This window comes from Mandrillus leucophaeus, unplaced genomic scaffold, assembly GCF_000951045.1.
Source record: "Mandrillus leucophaeus isolate KB7577 unplaced genomic scaffold, Mleu.le_1.0 Scaffold162, whole genome shotgun sequence".
In the NCBI taxonomy this organism is placed as follows: Eukaryota; Metazoa; Chordata; class Mammalia; order Primates; family Cercopithecidae; genus Mandrillus; species Mandrillus leucophaeus.
In genome coordinates this window covers 2713958-2731372 of record NW_012101610.1, presented here as the reverse complement: position 1 = coordinate 2731372, position 17415 = coordinate 2713958, and the positions used below count along the sequence as shown (strand labels likewise).

General features: G+C 39.9%; 1 protein-coding gene across 1 annotated transcript in view; it reads right to left on the bottom strand.

The window, feature by feature from the left end:
- SMG1 (SMG1 phosphatidylinositol 3-kinase-related kinase) overlaps positions 1 to 17415 on the bottom strand; it is an 88635-nt gene that overhangs the window by 35102 nt on the left and 36118 nt on the right. The window contains exons 24-38 of the mRNA XM_011976087.1: positions 17047 to 17189; positions 16698 to 16899; positions 13722 to 13831; positions 12599 to 12746; positions 12070 to 12229; positions 11213 to 11333; positions 7483 to 7731; positions 6376 to 6660; positions 5110 to 5254; positions 4863 to 5001; positions 3053 to 3283; positions 2766 to 2943; positions 2031 to 2192; positions 618 to 835; positions 262 to 416 (exon numbers count right to left, since the gene is read on the bottom strand). Coding sequence (XP_011831477.1) covers positions 262 to 416; positions 618 to 835; positions 2031 to 2192; positions 2766 to 2943; positions 3053 to 3283; positions 4863 to 5001; positions 5110 to 5254; positions 6376 to 6660; positions 7483 to 7731; positions 11213 to 11333; positions 12070 to 12229; positions 12599 to 12746; positions 13722 to 13831; positions 16698 to 16899; positions 17047 to 17189 — 2646 coding nt within the window. The remainder of the gene's footprint in view (positions 1 to 261; positions 417 to 617; positions 836 to 2030; positions 2193 to 2765; positions 2944 to 3052; positions 3284 to 4862; positions 5002 to 5109; positions 5255 to 6375; positions 6661 to 7482; positions 7732 to 11212; positions 11334 to 12069; positions 12230 to 12598; positions 12747 to 13721; positions 13832 to 16697; positions 16900 to 17046; positions 17190 to 17415) is intronic.

The window sequence follows — 17415 nt, the reverse complement described above, 5'->3', positions numbered from 1 at the left end:
CAAGTAGAATAGAGGTGGCCAGGAACTGAGGTGAGGAGGAAACGAAGAGATAATCTTTAATGACTACAGAGCTTCTTGTTTAAGATAATGAATAAATTCTGGAAACAGACCGTGGTGATGGTTGTACAATATTGTGAATGTATTTAATGCCACTGAATTGTACACTTAAAAATGATTAAAATAGTAAATTTTATGTTATACTTTGACACATTAAAAAAAGAGGCAGCTTCACCATCTCAGGACAAGTGTATGGAAACATACTTGCGTAAGGTGTTGTTGTTCTGGACTCTCTTGACCTCATCTTCAAGCTGCTGAATTCGTCTCAGGACATACATGTGTTGTTGCAGCAGAACTCCCAGCCAGAGCTCATCCCAGAGCACAGTGACCCTGCGCAGTTCAGCCACGAGCATCTGAACCTGCATACACGGCACACCCAAACAGTTCATCTACAAGCCTACCCACAGCACAGCTCTTCAAACACTGGACTTCATAAGTTAAGTGTGTGCAATTTGTGCTCATTATACAATTAGAGAACCCTGACTAGTGATACAGATTGGCAAAAGCAACTTTGATTATTCTATAAAAAATTATTCTACAACATGTGAGTTTCTTTGTACCTGTAACACCATGGTTGGATTTGCAGAGGACAGCTTATCTACAATTTTGCTATAACAATCCTGCATCATGGCTTGGTCTTCATTTAATCCACTTTTAGGTTCATCCTTATTGCTATCCTGAGATGCAGGAGGACTTCCTCCCTCACATTCAGAAACCAGCAATTCTTCTCCTTGAATATTGCCAAGTAAAGTTGGAATTGCAGTGGAAAATTTATTTCCTGTAATGAAATAGGAGAACAAGGAATACTTTGAACATTTCTCCCATGTGCATATGCTGAGTTAGGGAAAACACTCATAATCTATTTGACTCAAGAGCACTCACTGAACTGATTTGCCTTCCATGCATTGAATTGATTAAAGATTGTGGATATTCTGCCTTTTTATAGGTTGAGCTTTCATACTTATTAATATTACAAGCTAATGGAAGATACAAAGGAGAAAGATAGTGTTTAACAAATAATGTATTCTTCAAGCCAGAGTTCAAAACTTGGTATAATCCTTTCTCTTTTTTTTTTTCCTTTGGAAACAGGGTCTAGCTCTGTTGCTGAGGTTGGAGTACACTGGCACAATCTCGGCTCACTGCAACCTGTCTCCTGGGTTCAAGTGATTCTTGTGTCTCAGCCTCCCGAATAGCTGGGACTACAGGTGTGTGCTACCACACCCAGCTAATTTTTTTAATTTTTTCATAGAAACAGGGTTTCACCATGTTGTCCAGGCTGGTCTGGTCTCAAACTCCTGGCCTCAAGTGATCCACCCTCCTCAGCCTCCCAAAGTGCTGGTATGACAGGTGTGAGCCACCGCACCTGGCCAAAAGTTCAGTACAATTCTTATCTACCAGTAACAGCTCAGTGAGCCTGGCAGAGTTACTCTATTTCTCCACGTCTTGGTGGATTACTGTCAAGGCTACAGGTAATGTGTAAAGCACATGTCCTGGTGTCAGATACATAGTAGTTACTCCTTCAATAAATGCTAATTATTACTATTAAAAAACCTACAGCCAGGCGCAGTGGCTCATGTCTGTAATCCCACCACTTTGGGAGGCCGAGGTAAGTGGATCACCAGGTCAGGAGTTCAAGACCAGCCTGGCCAAGATGGTGAAACCCCTACTCTACTAAAAGTACAAAAATTAGCCGGGCGTGGTGGCACGTGCATGTAATCCCAATTACTCGGGAAGCTGAGGCAGACAGCTGCTTAAACCTGGGAGGCAGAGATTGCAGTGAGCTGAGATGGCACCACTACACTCCAGCCTGGGCAACAGAGTGAGACTCCATCTCAAAAAAGAAAAAAGAAAAAAAAAAAAAAGCCTACAAACTCTAACGACTCTGGAACATAAGGCTTAAAAACTTTGACCTAACTAAAATTACTGGCACAATAACTTATACTTAAAAGTAGCAATATTTGAATATTCCATACCTGAAGCCTGGGATTCACTACTAAGCGATATGGTACCCACTATTGCAGGATACAATATGAGATGTGGGGAATCTTGAGCCACGCGGCAGAGAAGGTTACAAATACTTTGGCGCACATACACTTCAGGGTGGTTTAAGCGTGAGAAAAGTTGCGGAATAATTCCTTCAGGATGAGAAGAGAGAAAGATGCTTTAAAGTTATTTAAAACTATGAAGAAACTATCAGCATCGTAGATCAAACAGAGAAAACCTGATGTGTGTCAGCATTAGTACAAATTTTAAGAGTTCAGATTTCTCCCTGTGATAATAAAGAACCACACACAATCAACCAGTTCTTGATTTGCAAGTCTGGTTAAGGTTGGTTTAGATACAGGGCTGTAATCAAAGTCCAGGGAAACTCAAAAATGTTGTGGAGAAATTATCTTCTGTGAATGCCTACAAACAAGGCAGACACAGACAATTTTTACAGAGGGCATATAAAACCTTTTGAAAATTATTCACCATCCTCTCCAAAATTCATTTTGTATATAAAAAGCTCCTACCTTTCAGCTTCCCATTTCTTGGAAAGGTGGGAGGTAAAGTCCTAGTGATGTAACAAGTAGTGCAGGGTGTCCTAGGAACTTAATCTGGCTGTTCTTTTACACATTCAAATAATAAACATAAGGAAACCACTTTTTAAAATCTTATATATCCTAATGAGAAACAATTTTTCCAGAAACATTTTATGCAGGTGTCACCTCTCCACGGTGCAGTGGGTGTTGTCTCCAAGCCGTGCTCCAGATACTGCCGAAGCTCACCAGCGTGCTTCACGAGCAACCGCAGAAGGCGCAATGTGGCCATGACGATCACATCATCAGTGCTCTGTTCCGTTCTGTGACTTAAATGCAGCCTGGGGTCGTCCTCATCTAAAGGAATCTAAGAGTGAAAGATGAGGGGAATAAATAAGAAAATAACTCAGAACACTATTTTTGTTCAGTAAGAAAAAGTTTCCAAATTAATTTTCTTAGAACACTGTGCTACATACTTGACCAGCGTTGAGTTTAAGGAAAGTAAAGTATGCACTGCAAGAGAGTTTGTACAGGCTGAATATTCTATCTACAACTTTCCTCCACACTTTAATAACTCCTTCAGTTGCACTTTCATCAAGTTCTGAAAGCCATGGGCAGCTTGATATCAACTGACGCCAGATAACATCAACCATGTCATCTTCTTCATTATCTTCACTCTCTGTTATCTGAAGGGTTATATCTTCATCCTGAAAAGAAATTGTGCACAAAATGCTATTTTAAATACAAACTGAAAAGGGAAAAAGGTATGCAATTTGACTATCATAAAAATATTCTTCTCATATATAAAATTATCCCAAATTTAGTGTTATATAAACTAAGTCAGTGTCAGTATGCTTCTCTTTATGATACATTTACTAATATGAAGTCAATGAAGAATACAAGCATTTAGCAAAGATTAGACTTTTCTGGGGTTTTGTTGTACTTTAAATGCTTCCAAGTTACAATACAGTATTCTGCCTGCAGAAATTTTTTTTTCCTTGTGACAAAGTCTCACTCTGTCATCCAGGCTGGAGTGCAATGGCACGATCATAGCTCACTGCAACCTCTCTGCCTCCCAGCCTCCCAGGTTCAAGCGATTCTCATGCCTCAGCCTCCTGAGTAGCTGGGATTACAGGCGCCCACTACCACACCCTGCTGCTTTTTCGTGTTTTTAGTAGAGACAGGGTTTCACCATGTTGGCCAGGCTGGTCTCAAACTCCTGACCTCAGGTGATCTGCCTGCCTCGGCCTCTCAAAGTGCTGGAATTACAGGTGTGAGCCACCGCGCCCAGCCTATGCCTGCAAAAAATTAAGCACAATCTGCTCAAAAGTTTGAAGCTGAATGTACACAGAATACATATACTAAACCTCATTCTCTTCAGAGTACTGTGCACGTACCAGACACCAGCTTAGGCAGAGACTTAGACACGCTGCTGTTTACAGCAAGAACTGATCGATATAGCTTAGCTTGGCAAATAAAATCCATGCCTTTGAGGACTGCAATTAAATAACATAGATTGGCATTCTAAAATTGACGGAACTCTGAAGGGATAGAGTGTGAATTCTAAGATCATCTAGTCCATTTTCAACACTGGCTGCACGTTAGCATCACTTAGTAAGTTTAAACGCACACACACACACATGCACACACGTCTCATTCAGAATAAATGGGGGTAAGTTTCATGCACTGGCATATTTTAAAAGCTCATAACCAAGGGTTAAGAACTACAATTTCTGATGAGTAAGTTAAAAAGAAATTTAATTTACCTAAAATGAACTTCACTTATTAATTTTTTCTTTTGAGACAGTCTCACTCTGTCACCCAGGCTGGAGTGCAGTGGTGCGATCTCACTGCAACCTTCAAATGGTTCTCCTGCCTCAGCCTCCCGAGTAGCTGGGATTACAGGCATGCACCACCACACCCTGCTAATTTTTGTATTTTCAGTAGAGATGAGGTTTTGCCATGGCCGGCTGGTCTCAAACTCCTGACCTCAAGTGATCCAACCACCTCGGCCTCCCAAAGTGCTGGGATTACAGGTGTGAGCCACCATGCCAGGCCAACTTCACCTACTTTTAACAGGACTCTAAGGAAATGCCTTATTTTCTCAAAAGAAGTATATTCTTCTTAGAAAAATATAACTCATTGTCATCTTAAAACGCAGAAGTTTTTGTTTACAACAACAACTGGTAAGCCCCATTCAATATTTTATCAAATATATATGATCAGTTTTCTCAAAATCAATGATTTGGAGTAGCAGCCTTGCCCCAAGCACCATGTTTTCCTTGCCTGAATCCCCGCTGGCCGACATACAGCCTGTCCAAGAATACCATATATTCTCTCTTTCTCTTCCTCAGTTATAGTGTCTGGAAGCAGATTCTGAACTTCAGATTTCTCTCTAGGCAACAGACGAACACCTTCTCCCTGACTATAAAAATGAACAAGTCATCAGTATTTTAGCTACCAAAACTTTACCATATCAGCAGACATTTAAATATCTATTTATGCAATGTATAAACTACACATTTAAACATACCTGGCATTATCAACCACCTTTCTGCCCCACCTATAAGCCCAGCTGGCCAACGCTGCCCAAGATTTGGCTACTTCAGGTGCCTGTACTGAAGATAGGTGATACAACTGTCCCAAAATGAAGTCAGGTTCTCCAACTCCAATATGCACTGCCATAATGGACAAAAAAATAATTATAATAAAAGAACTCAACAACATTACATTCATAAATTCCTAATGACCCTCCCATTAGCATTTTAGGTTTTTATCTGCAAACAATCAAAAGTTCCATAATATTACTGTACATAACTTGATAAGGCACAAATATGAATTCTGTTGTCTAAAAGGTTGGTATGTTGAAATGAATTCATTAGCTTCCCAAGTAAGATTATATTATCTCCTGTGGAAGACATCAATGTCTTTCATGACACTGAACACTGTAAACAGTCAGGTGTCAACTGTGCTGTAGAACGTCTTGCATTATGAATCTGACTGGCTATTTCCTCATGATCAGATTCACTTTAATCATTCTGGCAAAAATAATAAATAGGAGATGAGTATACCATTTCATTCATACAGACTCATGAGGTAAACATCTTTATTCCCTTGTTAGAGGTGAAGACACTGCCTGCTATAGTGCATTTGCCAAGATGAAGATTTATAATGATGACAAGACAAATCCTTTAAGAATATCAAGACCCTATCAAAATTATTAACACCAATGTAAGTAACTAAACTCTCAGACTTCAGAACAACAAAATTAAGGTATACTCTCACGTTTCAGCAAAGAAAATCATCTCCCAAATTTTCTCTCAAATTTTAAAAACAGGGGAATGGTGCCTTCCACAACAGGCACTCAAACATGGAAAGAATCAACTACCCTATCTGTAAGGTATCTTTCTGTTACTAGCACTAGCATGAGAATGGGAAACTGGAATCTTTCTATAGTTTCTGTGTTCCACCAATCAATACGAACACAGGTAACTATTTTAAATCTTTGTTGCTCCTTCTATTGTGAGGTGAAATTTTTTGATACGAGGGGCAGGATTTTATTGTCAGCAAAAACATCTAAGTCCATAAAAGCAAATAGCCTGGGGGCAGAGTTCAGTGACTTCCAAAATGGCATTTGATCCTAAATATGTTTTAGTTATTTCCCAACAATAAAATAAACTCAATTTCCACAGATATATTTTTTATGGAAAAGTATAGCCAGCATAACATTATAAACTTTAAAACAGAAAAAAAAATAGCTTCTAAAATTAATATTCTAAAGCTAACAAAGAAACGCTACCTGTAGATTCACTCTCGATCCGAGGATACTCTTCTTCCATCGTATTAACAGATGGCAGTTCTATTAAAGTGAGTATGTTTTTAGACAAAGTAGAAAGACCTGTGAAGTTCTGTTGGTGCTGAGCTCTGTAAACCTGTTTCAGCTGTCCTGAAATCTCTTTCCATTCTGCCTGGATCCATTTAGCCAGTGTCAGAATTGACTTAGCAACTGCATATTCAGCTTTCGCAGACTTGCAGAAAGATATGGCACAAGAACTCAACATTTCCATTGCATGTGTTGACTGGCCTACAGAAAACCACAAAGTCAGAACTTAGAAACTTTAAAAGCAAATGATGGAGGGAGGCACTTGGGTTAGAAAACAAACAAAAATGCAAATGACTGACATTATTTCAGTGTAAAATAATCAACTTAAAAAAATAGAGACAGGACCTCACCATGTTGCCCAGGATGGTTTTAAACTCCCGGGCTCAAGCAATCCTATTGCCTCAGCCTCCCAAAGTGCTGAGACTACAGACATGAGCCACTATGCCCAGCCAAAATACTAAACTTTTTTTTCTTTTGAGACAGGGTTTTGCTCTGTCACCGAGGCTGAAGTGCAGTAGCACAATCAGGGCTCACTGTAGCCTCAACTTCCCAGGCTCAAGCAATTTTCCTACCTCAGCCCCTCAAGGAGTTAGAACTACAGGCATATTCCACCACACCCCACTAATTTCTTTGAATTTCAGTATAGCTGAGGTTTCACTCTGTTGCCCAGGCTGGTGTCAAACTCCTAGGCTCAAACAATCCTCCCATCTTGGCCTCCCAAAGTGCTCGGATTGTAGGCATGAGCACCTGGCCCAAAATAGTAAAGTTAAAAAAACATGTAAAATCAATGATCAGTGATCTCTGCAAGTATTTCTTACTGTAATACATTGCAACAAAATTCTTTTAAAACCATAGAATTATAAAGGTAAGTCAGTAACAAGCAACTTATTATTCAGGATGCAAATATTCTTCAACAGATGGAAATGATCAACTTTCCTATTACTACCTTATAACATACACAGTAACATTTATATATATGATTTTTATTATACTCATGTATTAACCATAATTAATTTTACTAACCTGCTGTATATAGCAATTTTGTTTTCTCAATATCAAGTTCGGGCCCCCACTTTTCATCCACTTGACCTTGGGTTGATAGTTTTTTAAAATGTTGGACTAAATCTTGTGCAGTGGTGGTCTTTCCCAGCTGAACTTCACTGCACTGTGCCAGCAGTCTTGTTGCAAGGGACACATTCCCTCGTTTTCTAGCAAATTTTGCTGCTGTTAGACCTAACTCCATAAGATGGCTTCTAATTGGGACTGTTTGTTCTGAGGAGAAGAAAACGTTTTATTAGACCCCGATTTGTCTAAACCAGACTGCATGGAAACATGGCCAAAAAATTATTCCCCAACTATCCCTCTTCCATACCACCTCCCGAAACAAAGATAACTCATCCTCAAATCCCTAGCAGCTAGCATAGTGCTTGAGATACAATGAACAGGTTTTGCTAAATTAAATGTGTACAATGAAGTCAAGTCAAGTCATTCATTTCAAGAAATTTCTTTTTCGTTTCTGAATCTTTGGCAAAAAGCCTGGGCCAACAGGTAGGGAAAGTAAGGAAGCAGGGAAGGCTAAACCATCCCCACGCACTTCTTCTGTAAGTACCTTCTGCCCTACAACCATTCTCTTGGTTTTTTTCCTACCTTGCTGAAGAATCCTCAGTCTCTCTCTTCCATCACTCATCTATTAAAACACTGGTGCTCCCTGGACTCAGTTCTAGGCTCTCTACTCTTCCCACGGCACACTCTCCCTGGACATCATCATCTTTTCCTGTGTCTTCAATTACCACAGAAACGCTGACAACCGTTCAATCTTCACCCAGACCTGACATCTGAATCCCACCTGCCAACTGGTCACCTACACTCTATTTATTTCAAGTGGGCTTCCACTAACGTCAGTCATGCCAAACGGAGTTCATTTTCCACCACCCTCCAAACCTTTTACTCCCTTTTTCCATTTTCCCCTTCTCAAGGAAGGGCACAGGATCAGCCGGCTGCCTGTGAAAGTACTTGGCCACCATCACAGACTTTACTTTCAACCCTCATAGCCCATTTGCTTTTTCCTTCCCCTACTGCCACCCTAGTTACCCTCTTTAGCAGAGACTTCACCCTAACTTAGGTCCCTTTGCCCCCATTCTTATACTCTTCTAGTCCATTTTCCAACTTGCAACTGAAGTGACATTACACAAAGGGTAAATCTGAACATTTAACTTCCCTGCTTATAAGCCTCTGATGACTTCTCACTGCCATTCTGACAATTCCAAACTCTGGAATTTGGCTTGTTACTAATGCCTTCCTGCATTCATTTCCAATCCCAAACTCATCCAGTGCTCCATCTCTTCCTCCTCTCTCTTAGGTGAACTGAGTCATCTAAGAATCATTATTTTCTCTGGCCTGCACACATGTTTTTTCTAACCAAGTCAGCCCGCCTTCTTCCTCATCTTTATCTTCCTTAACTCTCGGCTTAAATGTAACTTCCCCACAAGTCTTTTTCTGATTCCTAGGATTAAATCAGGTGCACTCATTATTTGCTATTCCTTGTTGTGGGTTTGTTTTTTGAGACAGGGTGTCACTCTGTCACCCAGGCTGGAGTGTAGTGGCATGATCATAACTTGCTGCAGCCTTCATTTCCCAGGCTCATGCAATCCGCCCCACCTCAGCCTCCTAAGCAGCTGGGACTACAGGCACATGCCACCATACCCGGGTGAATTTTTTTTTTAAGATGGAGTCTCGCTCTGTCGCCCAGGCTGGAGTGCAGTGGCGCGATCTTGGCTCACTGCAAGATCCGCCTCCCAGGTTCACGCCATTCTCCTGCCTCAGCCTCCTGAGTAGCTGGGACTACAGGTGACCACCCCCATGCCTGGCAAATTTTTTGGTATTTTTAGTAGAGATGGGGTTTCACTGTGTTACCCAGGATGGTCTCGATCTCCTGACCTCATGATCCACCTGCCTTGGCCTCTCAAAGTGCTGGGATTACAGGTGTGAGCCACCGCACCTGGCCCACAGCCAGGTGCTTTTTAAAACTCTTCTATTAGAGACAGGGTCTCGCTATGTCGGGTTGCCGTGTTTGATGTCCGTTTTCCCTGCCAGAATCTACAATCTCCTTGATCACCATTATATCCCAACGTAGAGCATAGTACCTGGTACAAAGCACATTTGATCAATACTTGCTGAATAAACAAATAAAAATGAAGAGGAATGGAGTTCTTTCTCTGAATATAACTGATGGTTACTGACTTTTCTTCTCAATTTAAAAACTTATGTGATATAAAAAAAGGACTGGCTGGGCACGGTGGCTCATGCCTGTAATCCCAGCTACTCAGGAGGCTGAGGCTTGAGAATCACTTGAACCTGGGAGGCGGAGGTTGCAGTGAGCCAAGATGGTGCCACTGCACTCCAGCCTGTCTCAAAAAAAAAAAAAGGACTGGAAAGGAGATGAGGGTACTTGTGAAGCCATACTATATGACACACTCTGTTCTAGGACTTTTATATACCTTGTCTCACCTCTTCATCTCATATAATCCTTACAAGTATCTCAAAAGTGGGGTAATCCCCATATAATTGAAAAGGAAAGCAGTTCCGAAGTTCAGTGATTTGCCCTAAAGTTCCTCAATTTGCAAACATCAGGCCAACAATCCAACCCCAGCTATGTTTGGCAGTGAAGGACCAGTTGAGTCACAGCTGCAAGGAACCACCCTGCAGCAGAAGTCCCAATCTTGGCCGTTAGCTTATGTTGACATTTAACACTCAAATTTACTCAGTAACACCAACTATCACGTTTTCCACTAAAACTCCACAGCATTCTGGCAACTTCTCTATTTTAGAGCAATAAAGTAAATTGTTAGCATCCCTTTGACATATAAATATTTACACAAATAGCAATTCTCTAGCCATTCATTTGGAGTATTTAAAACCCAACATTCACAGTACATTTTATGTGACAAAGAACTTATGTTCAGAATACAAAAATAAGTCTTATGTCTTCATTAAAAGTGGGTGAAGAATTTGAACAAACATTTGAAAACTAAAATACACAGTAGCCACTATGCAAATGAAAATACACTCAACATCATTAATCATCAAGAAAATGTAAATAACACTATGAGATAATAATCACTACATATGCACCACAGTGATTAAAATTTTTTCAAGTTAAGCCACGTGACGCAACAAGGCGTATTCACTCAAGAGAAACATAAATATACGTCCACTCAAAAGACTTGCACATGAATGTTGAGAGCAGGTTTATACTTAATAGCCCAATGTGAAAAAACCCCAAAATCTATCAAAGGATGAAGGGAGAAAAAGGATGAAGGGAGAAATAAACTGTGGTATATATATATATATAAAAGAATACTACTCAATAATAAAAAGGATTGTATTCCTGATACATGCAATATGGGTGAACCTTAAAAATATCATGCCAAAGAGAAGCCAAACACAAGAGAACATGTTATGATTTCACATACATGAAACTTTAGTAAAGACAAGTCTAATTTATAGTGACAGAAAGCAAATCAGTAACTGCTGACGGGGCAAATGAAGGGATGACCACAAGGGAACCTTCTGGGGTAAGACGGTGTTCTGTATCTTGATCATATTGGTGGTCACACAAGTGAAGACATGTTAGAACTCATCAAACCATACACTTAGAATGTGTAACATATACCTCCATAAAGCAAAATTTAAAAAAAAAAAAACCACACACACCCCCCTTTAATTTTCTCTTAAAAAAAAAAAAACCACTTACCTTTAATTTTCTCCAACAACCGATTCTGGTACATAGTATACCTTAAAGCCTGCATCCATGGCCTTACATCATGCTGTTTACATGAACGTAAAGCTTCACTGAAGAGTGGAATAAGACAGTCCTGCCAGAGAAAAACCAAAATTACTTAACATAAAACAGGCTCTTCATATGTCTGCAGATACACAGCAAGTCTTAAGTCCAAGACTGCAATACAGTTTGGCTACTTCAGACTGATTACAGTAGTTTTATCTATTACACTATACCCTTACATCATTTATCTTCTACTTATAAGAGGCAAGCACACAGTAAGAGAAAGCCTTTTGTTTTGAAGGGAAACCTTCTTCAGAATACGAAGTCTAATTTATCAATAAAGCACATTACAAAAAAAAAAAAAAAAAAAAATCACAGCACATTTACTATAAAGCAGACTGCTAAATTGCAGAAAAACATTACAACTAATGCTTTATAATGAGGTTCTCAAAGATCATCATTTGTTCGGAAGCCCCCATCTCTGGTTGAACTTTACCCCATTTGGGATGAGGAGAGATCTTTGTTTGCAGCAAATCTAAAATTTACGTAATCCGCCTAAAGGAACCGTCTTTACATACACCACCTCCCACCCCAAAAATAGAAAAAAAAAATTGAGCAATTTGCCATCCTTGAGATTATCCCAGGTTCTTCCATCTGCCCCATGTACTTCCCAAATGAAAGACTGCCTGAAAACAGCATGTTAGACTCTGGATTTACTAGCTTGTCCAACCACAAATCCTGTATCAAAAAACTCAAAAAATAAGGTCTTTGTTCTACAGTAATGGCCATTAATAGTCATAAGAATGTGCTTGTAAAAATATACAGACCTCTGTTGAAAGTCTGTTAGAAACTGTGTTCTCCAAAGCAGATGAGCAATACAGCTGCAAGGTACTTAGAACTGGCAAAGACTGTGAAACTGTTAAAGTAGAAAGTCTCAGAGGTCCAATAGAGATGCGGGATGTTTGTTTCAAATACTTTACCACATTTCTGAAACAAAATATTTACTGTTGATTAATGAAAATTACAATTCATAACCACTCAAAAAATAAAGCAATTGATAACATGCTATCAAACTGATATCCAAAGTTAGGGGGAAGTAAGAGGAGCAGCCTGCTCTATAATAAGATGGTATTAGCAAGTCATTTGCTTTTGGGGACTTTTACATTTTATTTCATTTCAACCTCAGTTTATGTTGGCAAGCAGCATTCATGTATCATATGACTTCTACAACTAAAATGAAGCTATTAGCACTAGTATTTAGTAATTTAGTAACTCTCCTTCCAGCCCTCTTCACCCAATGTATGTTTATCACATGATATACACAATGTACATTTACCTCCACAAGAGTAAACTTACTCAGTTATAGACTGCCACTTCTGATCTTGTTCTATCGGGTTTAAAGCAGTTGCCAAACAAACAGAACTTCTTAACAATTGAACCTCAATGGATTTCTGAAGTTCCCTTGGATCTGGACTTAACATGTTAGGAAGCAGTTTTTTCATGTCTACAGAAGTTAAATAAAATGTCATTAAGTTAATGTGCTTTTAGTATAAATTTTGACTTATATTTGGCATTATTAAAAAATAATCACCAATGAATAGCTCCTTTAATATTTAAGGCAGTTAAACACTATAAGCATTACTGAGAACTATATAAAAATCACTACTTCATATAAAATTACTGTACCTCAGACGCCTAAAAAGCAGTTGCCTTCAAAGGCTCAAAAATCAGTAAGTCGAGGCCGGGATTGGTGGCTCATGCCTGTAATCCCAGCACTTTGGGAGGCCAAGGTGGGTGGATCACAAGGTCAGGAGTTCAAGACCAGCCTGGCCAAGATGGTGAAACCCCGTCTCTACTAAAAATACAAAAAATTATCTGGGCACAGAGGCCGGCACCTGTAATCCCAGCTACTTAGGAGGCTGAGGCAGGAGAATCACTTGAACTTGGAGGGCAGAGGTTGCAGTGAGCCGAGATCGCGCCACTGCACTCCAGCCTGGGTGACAGAGTGAGACTCTGTCTCAAAAAAAAAGAAAATCGGGAAGTCAATCTACTATTTAAGGGGACAAATCTAGACCTGCATTAGCAAATCTTGCTCAATCCAGAATATTCATTAAACTTTTTAATAACATTTTATAAAGCGTTCCATTTGTGATAAAGAATCTAATTAATGAGCCACATCAAGATGAAAGCCAAGAAAAATATTTAGCTGAAACACTACTTTGTCCTTTGTCAAACAAAACAGCTAGATAAATCTCAAAGTATTAAGGTGGCCATTTTTTTTATTTGACTTAATTTTAACTGCTTTTCATTTCCCAAATCAAACATAAATAGGGCAGCCCTAAATTTGTTGCTTCACTTGGGATTCTGCCCCCCCAAAAAATGTAAAATAACTTCCAGATTTTCCAGTAAAATAATACTAAGCCAAACATTCTGAGCAACTTGTCCATTAAAATAATTTAAAAACTATTTTCTCAAATACCTATTTTTTCTTTTGATCCTCCGGCAAGTAGATTGATATTTTCTCCTGGTAACAATTCTAATTGCTCGGTACATTCAACAAATTTTCCAGACTCAAAGCTGCTTAATGATCTGTAATTAAAAAATCGTTAGCTTGTATTCGCAGCCGTGGAACCATTAAAAAAAAACAAAAACAAAAACAGAACAAATTCTAGGAAGACAGCAAAGTACAGAGCATTTTTCTGACAAAATTCCTTCCACAAGGATGCCACTATTTTGGTTTTTATGTTGAAGATGTGACTACCATTTAATCAGTACTCAAACTGGAGTGGCAAACCAGAAAGTCACAGCTACAAGCTTTCAGTGGAGTTGACTCACTCCTGTGTCTCCTTCCTATTTTCGTGTGTTGCACCCTGTTCTCCTCAGAGCCTAACACACTGACAGTAGACCTCTGCAGGACAACTTTGACACCCAGTTCTCTCCAAGCTGCCGGTGAGCTCCCTGTGCAGCCTCACTCCTCACCTATAGCATGAACCCTTGCAGCTCTCCCAGCATCACAGTCTTGTATCTCAGTCCTGGCTTCTTTCACTGCTGGCATCACTCCGTCTCTCCCTTTCTCACCTACTTCTCTCTTTTTCCAAAGAATTCTTCTCTTTCATCTGCTTATATGAAAAATAATGACACCTCTGAAATTCTTTCCTGTAGTCCTGCAGCATCAACGCCAGGAAGACAGGCCTCATCCTCCCAGCTCTGTGTTGTTCCTTTCAGATCCCTCACCCTGTCCCCATTTTCATGACAGGGGCTCTCCGGCCAGGAGGAAGACACTGTTTCTCACTCTCTCTCTTTTCCATCTTTGCCTGTCCCTCTCACTGTGTCACTTCCCTTGTAACTCAGCCTGAGGCCAGTGCTGGAAAGGCACATCAGCTGACTTACCCTGTGCCCGATTCTACCTAGATCAGTACAACCACCGGCTTCTCGGGGAGCCTCGAGTACTGGGCATGATGAACTGATGCCAACACATTCATCATTTCTGCCATTAAAAGGTCCTAAAGTCCTCTGCAGTGGCAGGTTCCCCAAGTCCCCACTATGCTCTACAATGCCCTATGCTTTCAGCTAATGACTGAGTCCTCAGAAAAACAAACAAACAAACAAAAAACACAGGCTTTAATTTCCTCTACCCCTACCCCCAATCCACTATATACTGCCCAAATTCTGTCTACTCTAACTTTGATTGCTTTCCTTGAGGCACAGAAAAGGTGAGGTCCAGTTAATCTATCAGTTCTTTCTCCCGTTTCTTCAACCTCTGCTTTCCAGTGGCTCCTTCCCCTTGACCAAAAGAACATAATCTCTCCAATATTTAAAATAAACATCTAATATTTCCCTCCAGCAACAGCTTCCTATCCTCGACTTAAAGAAAAACTCACTGACCAAATAACTTACCTCAAGCTTTTCATTTTCAAATGTCTCTACCACTCAATACTATTCAATCTAGCTTCTTCTGTCTCTCTACAAAACTCTTTTTCCTCATAATCCCTAGAGCATCTGACAAGCCTGACTACTCCCATCTAGATGTCCTATATCTAGGACACTTCCCTCCTCAACGTACCTGTGTTTTTTTGAATGGCTTCCTCTGCTATCCTTTCACAAAAATGCTAAACTAGGATTCTGATCCAGGCCTTCCTTCATCTTCACTCACTATTCTCCAGAGGCTTCTCTCTGGTTTGGTGGCTTACAAAGGCTCTAGAGTATAGAGACTGAACAGGAAAAAGGGCCTTTTCTGTGTGCTAATGATCTGCAAATCTCTCGAGCTTAGACTTTCTCCTTAGTTCCAAATCCAATTCTTAATAGCTTACCCAAAAATCTCATCTGCACATTTCTTTAGAAATCTTAAAACATGGCTTGTTCTCTGTGTGCTCCTACTCCAGTTAATAGCATTGTTTCTTTTCCCTCTACCACTGCCCTCACAAATTAATGGTCTCCATGCTTCCATATTTGCCCCCCACCTCCAATCTTTTCACCATAGCAGAATGAACCACCAAGTCAGATCACAACACATCTCTGTTCACATCCCACCTGAAATTGTCAGTCTTACTAGAATAACAGCCAAAGTTCTTTTCTCAGTTCCCAACTATTTCTCTGCCCTTGTATCCCACTGTTCAAGGCGCTCCTAACCACATAGGCCTCCCAGCTATTTCCAGAACACTCCAAGCCCATCGTTCTCACATTGGGTCTGGGCCCAAAGGGCATCCTGATGGGCATGACTTGACCTTGTGTCTTCCCTCCCAAGGTCAGCTTTCCCTAACTGCTTTCCTTATGGCATAGAAAAGGTGAGTGAGGTCCAATTAATCCTTCTATCAATATTCTTTATCTAATCTTTGCTTTAAAAAGTTGGAATTTGTGTCTGTTTTATGTGCTGCCTGGGTCACAGTACATGCTCAATGAAGCAATTACACATTAACCCATTTAGCAGTAGAAGGCAAGGGTATCAGACAAAGTCTAATGACCTTTATCTTCCCAGCCAAGTGTCTGCAACAGAGTGAGTGCTCAGTTTTGAATTACAGAATTCATAAAAGCACAGAAGAATGAGAGGAAAGTTTAATTTACAGATGTTCACAAACTCTGTCCTTATTAGAATAAATGTTTTTGATATATTCAGACCTCATTTAGAAACAAAGCTATCAAATGTGATTCTTTCTAAAGCAGTATAAATTTTTCTTTATATTCACTCTGGCATAATCTTCAAATTGTATTAAGGTTTTAGAATGACAGGTTCTGAGAATTAATACCAAATGACTATCTCAGCAGTCTGTTTTCCCATAATACAAATACCTTCCTCACCTCTGACGTCAGTTCCCTGTTGTCACTTTCATAATGGCAGTAAGTTAGAAATATAACCATTTTGTATTACTACATATGATCAATTTTAATATTTTTTTGCCATATGAAAAAATCATAGTTTTTGGAAACTCGTTTTATAATTGGAAAAAGAAAGCCTTACTTTATATAGTTGAAGTCAGCTTTCAGGTTGAGGGAAGTGCTACTGGTACTCTTTTTCAAGTCATGGATAGCGTTCTGCCATTCCTGCACAGCAGCCCAATCGGCAATTGAGATGTAGCACTCACATGCTTTATTTCCTAAATAATTTATAACCTCAGGGGAAGAGTCAGTCGGTTTGGACAGCACAGTTTTTCTGGATTCACCTGAAAGTACGTTACAAAATAAGAGAAAGATTCGGATCAATTAGAAATATTTCAAAGAGCACAGAAACCCAAAAACATAAAGTAAGATCATCAGTACAAAATATATTCCTATAACTTTTGCTTTATTTTAAAATACTGAACACTCACCATTCAGAGAATGTTTCGGGCTGGCACTGTTACGCCCAGCATTGGCTAAGGTGAGCACCGATTTGTCAAAGCTGGAAATGCAGCAATCAACACCTGTCATAGCACACAGGTGTTCCTGGTACTCCACAGAGGCCTTTTCAAACCTGAAAAGCAAATTGAAGCAGTCTTACTTATTTACTTACTTTCTTGTTTTGTTTTTTTTTTTTTTTTGAGCCAGACTTTTGCTCTTCTTGCCCAGGCTGGAGTGCAATGGCACTATCTCAGCCCACTGCAACCTCTGCCTCCCGGGTACAAGCGATTCTCCTGCCTCAGCCTCCTGAGTAGCTGGGATTACAGGCACTCACCATCACGCCCAGCTAATTTTTTTGT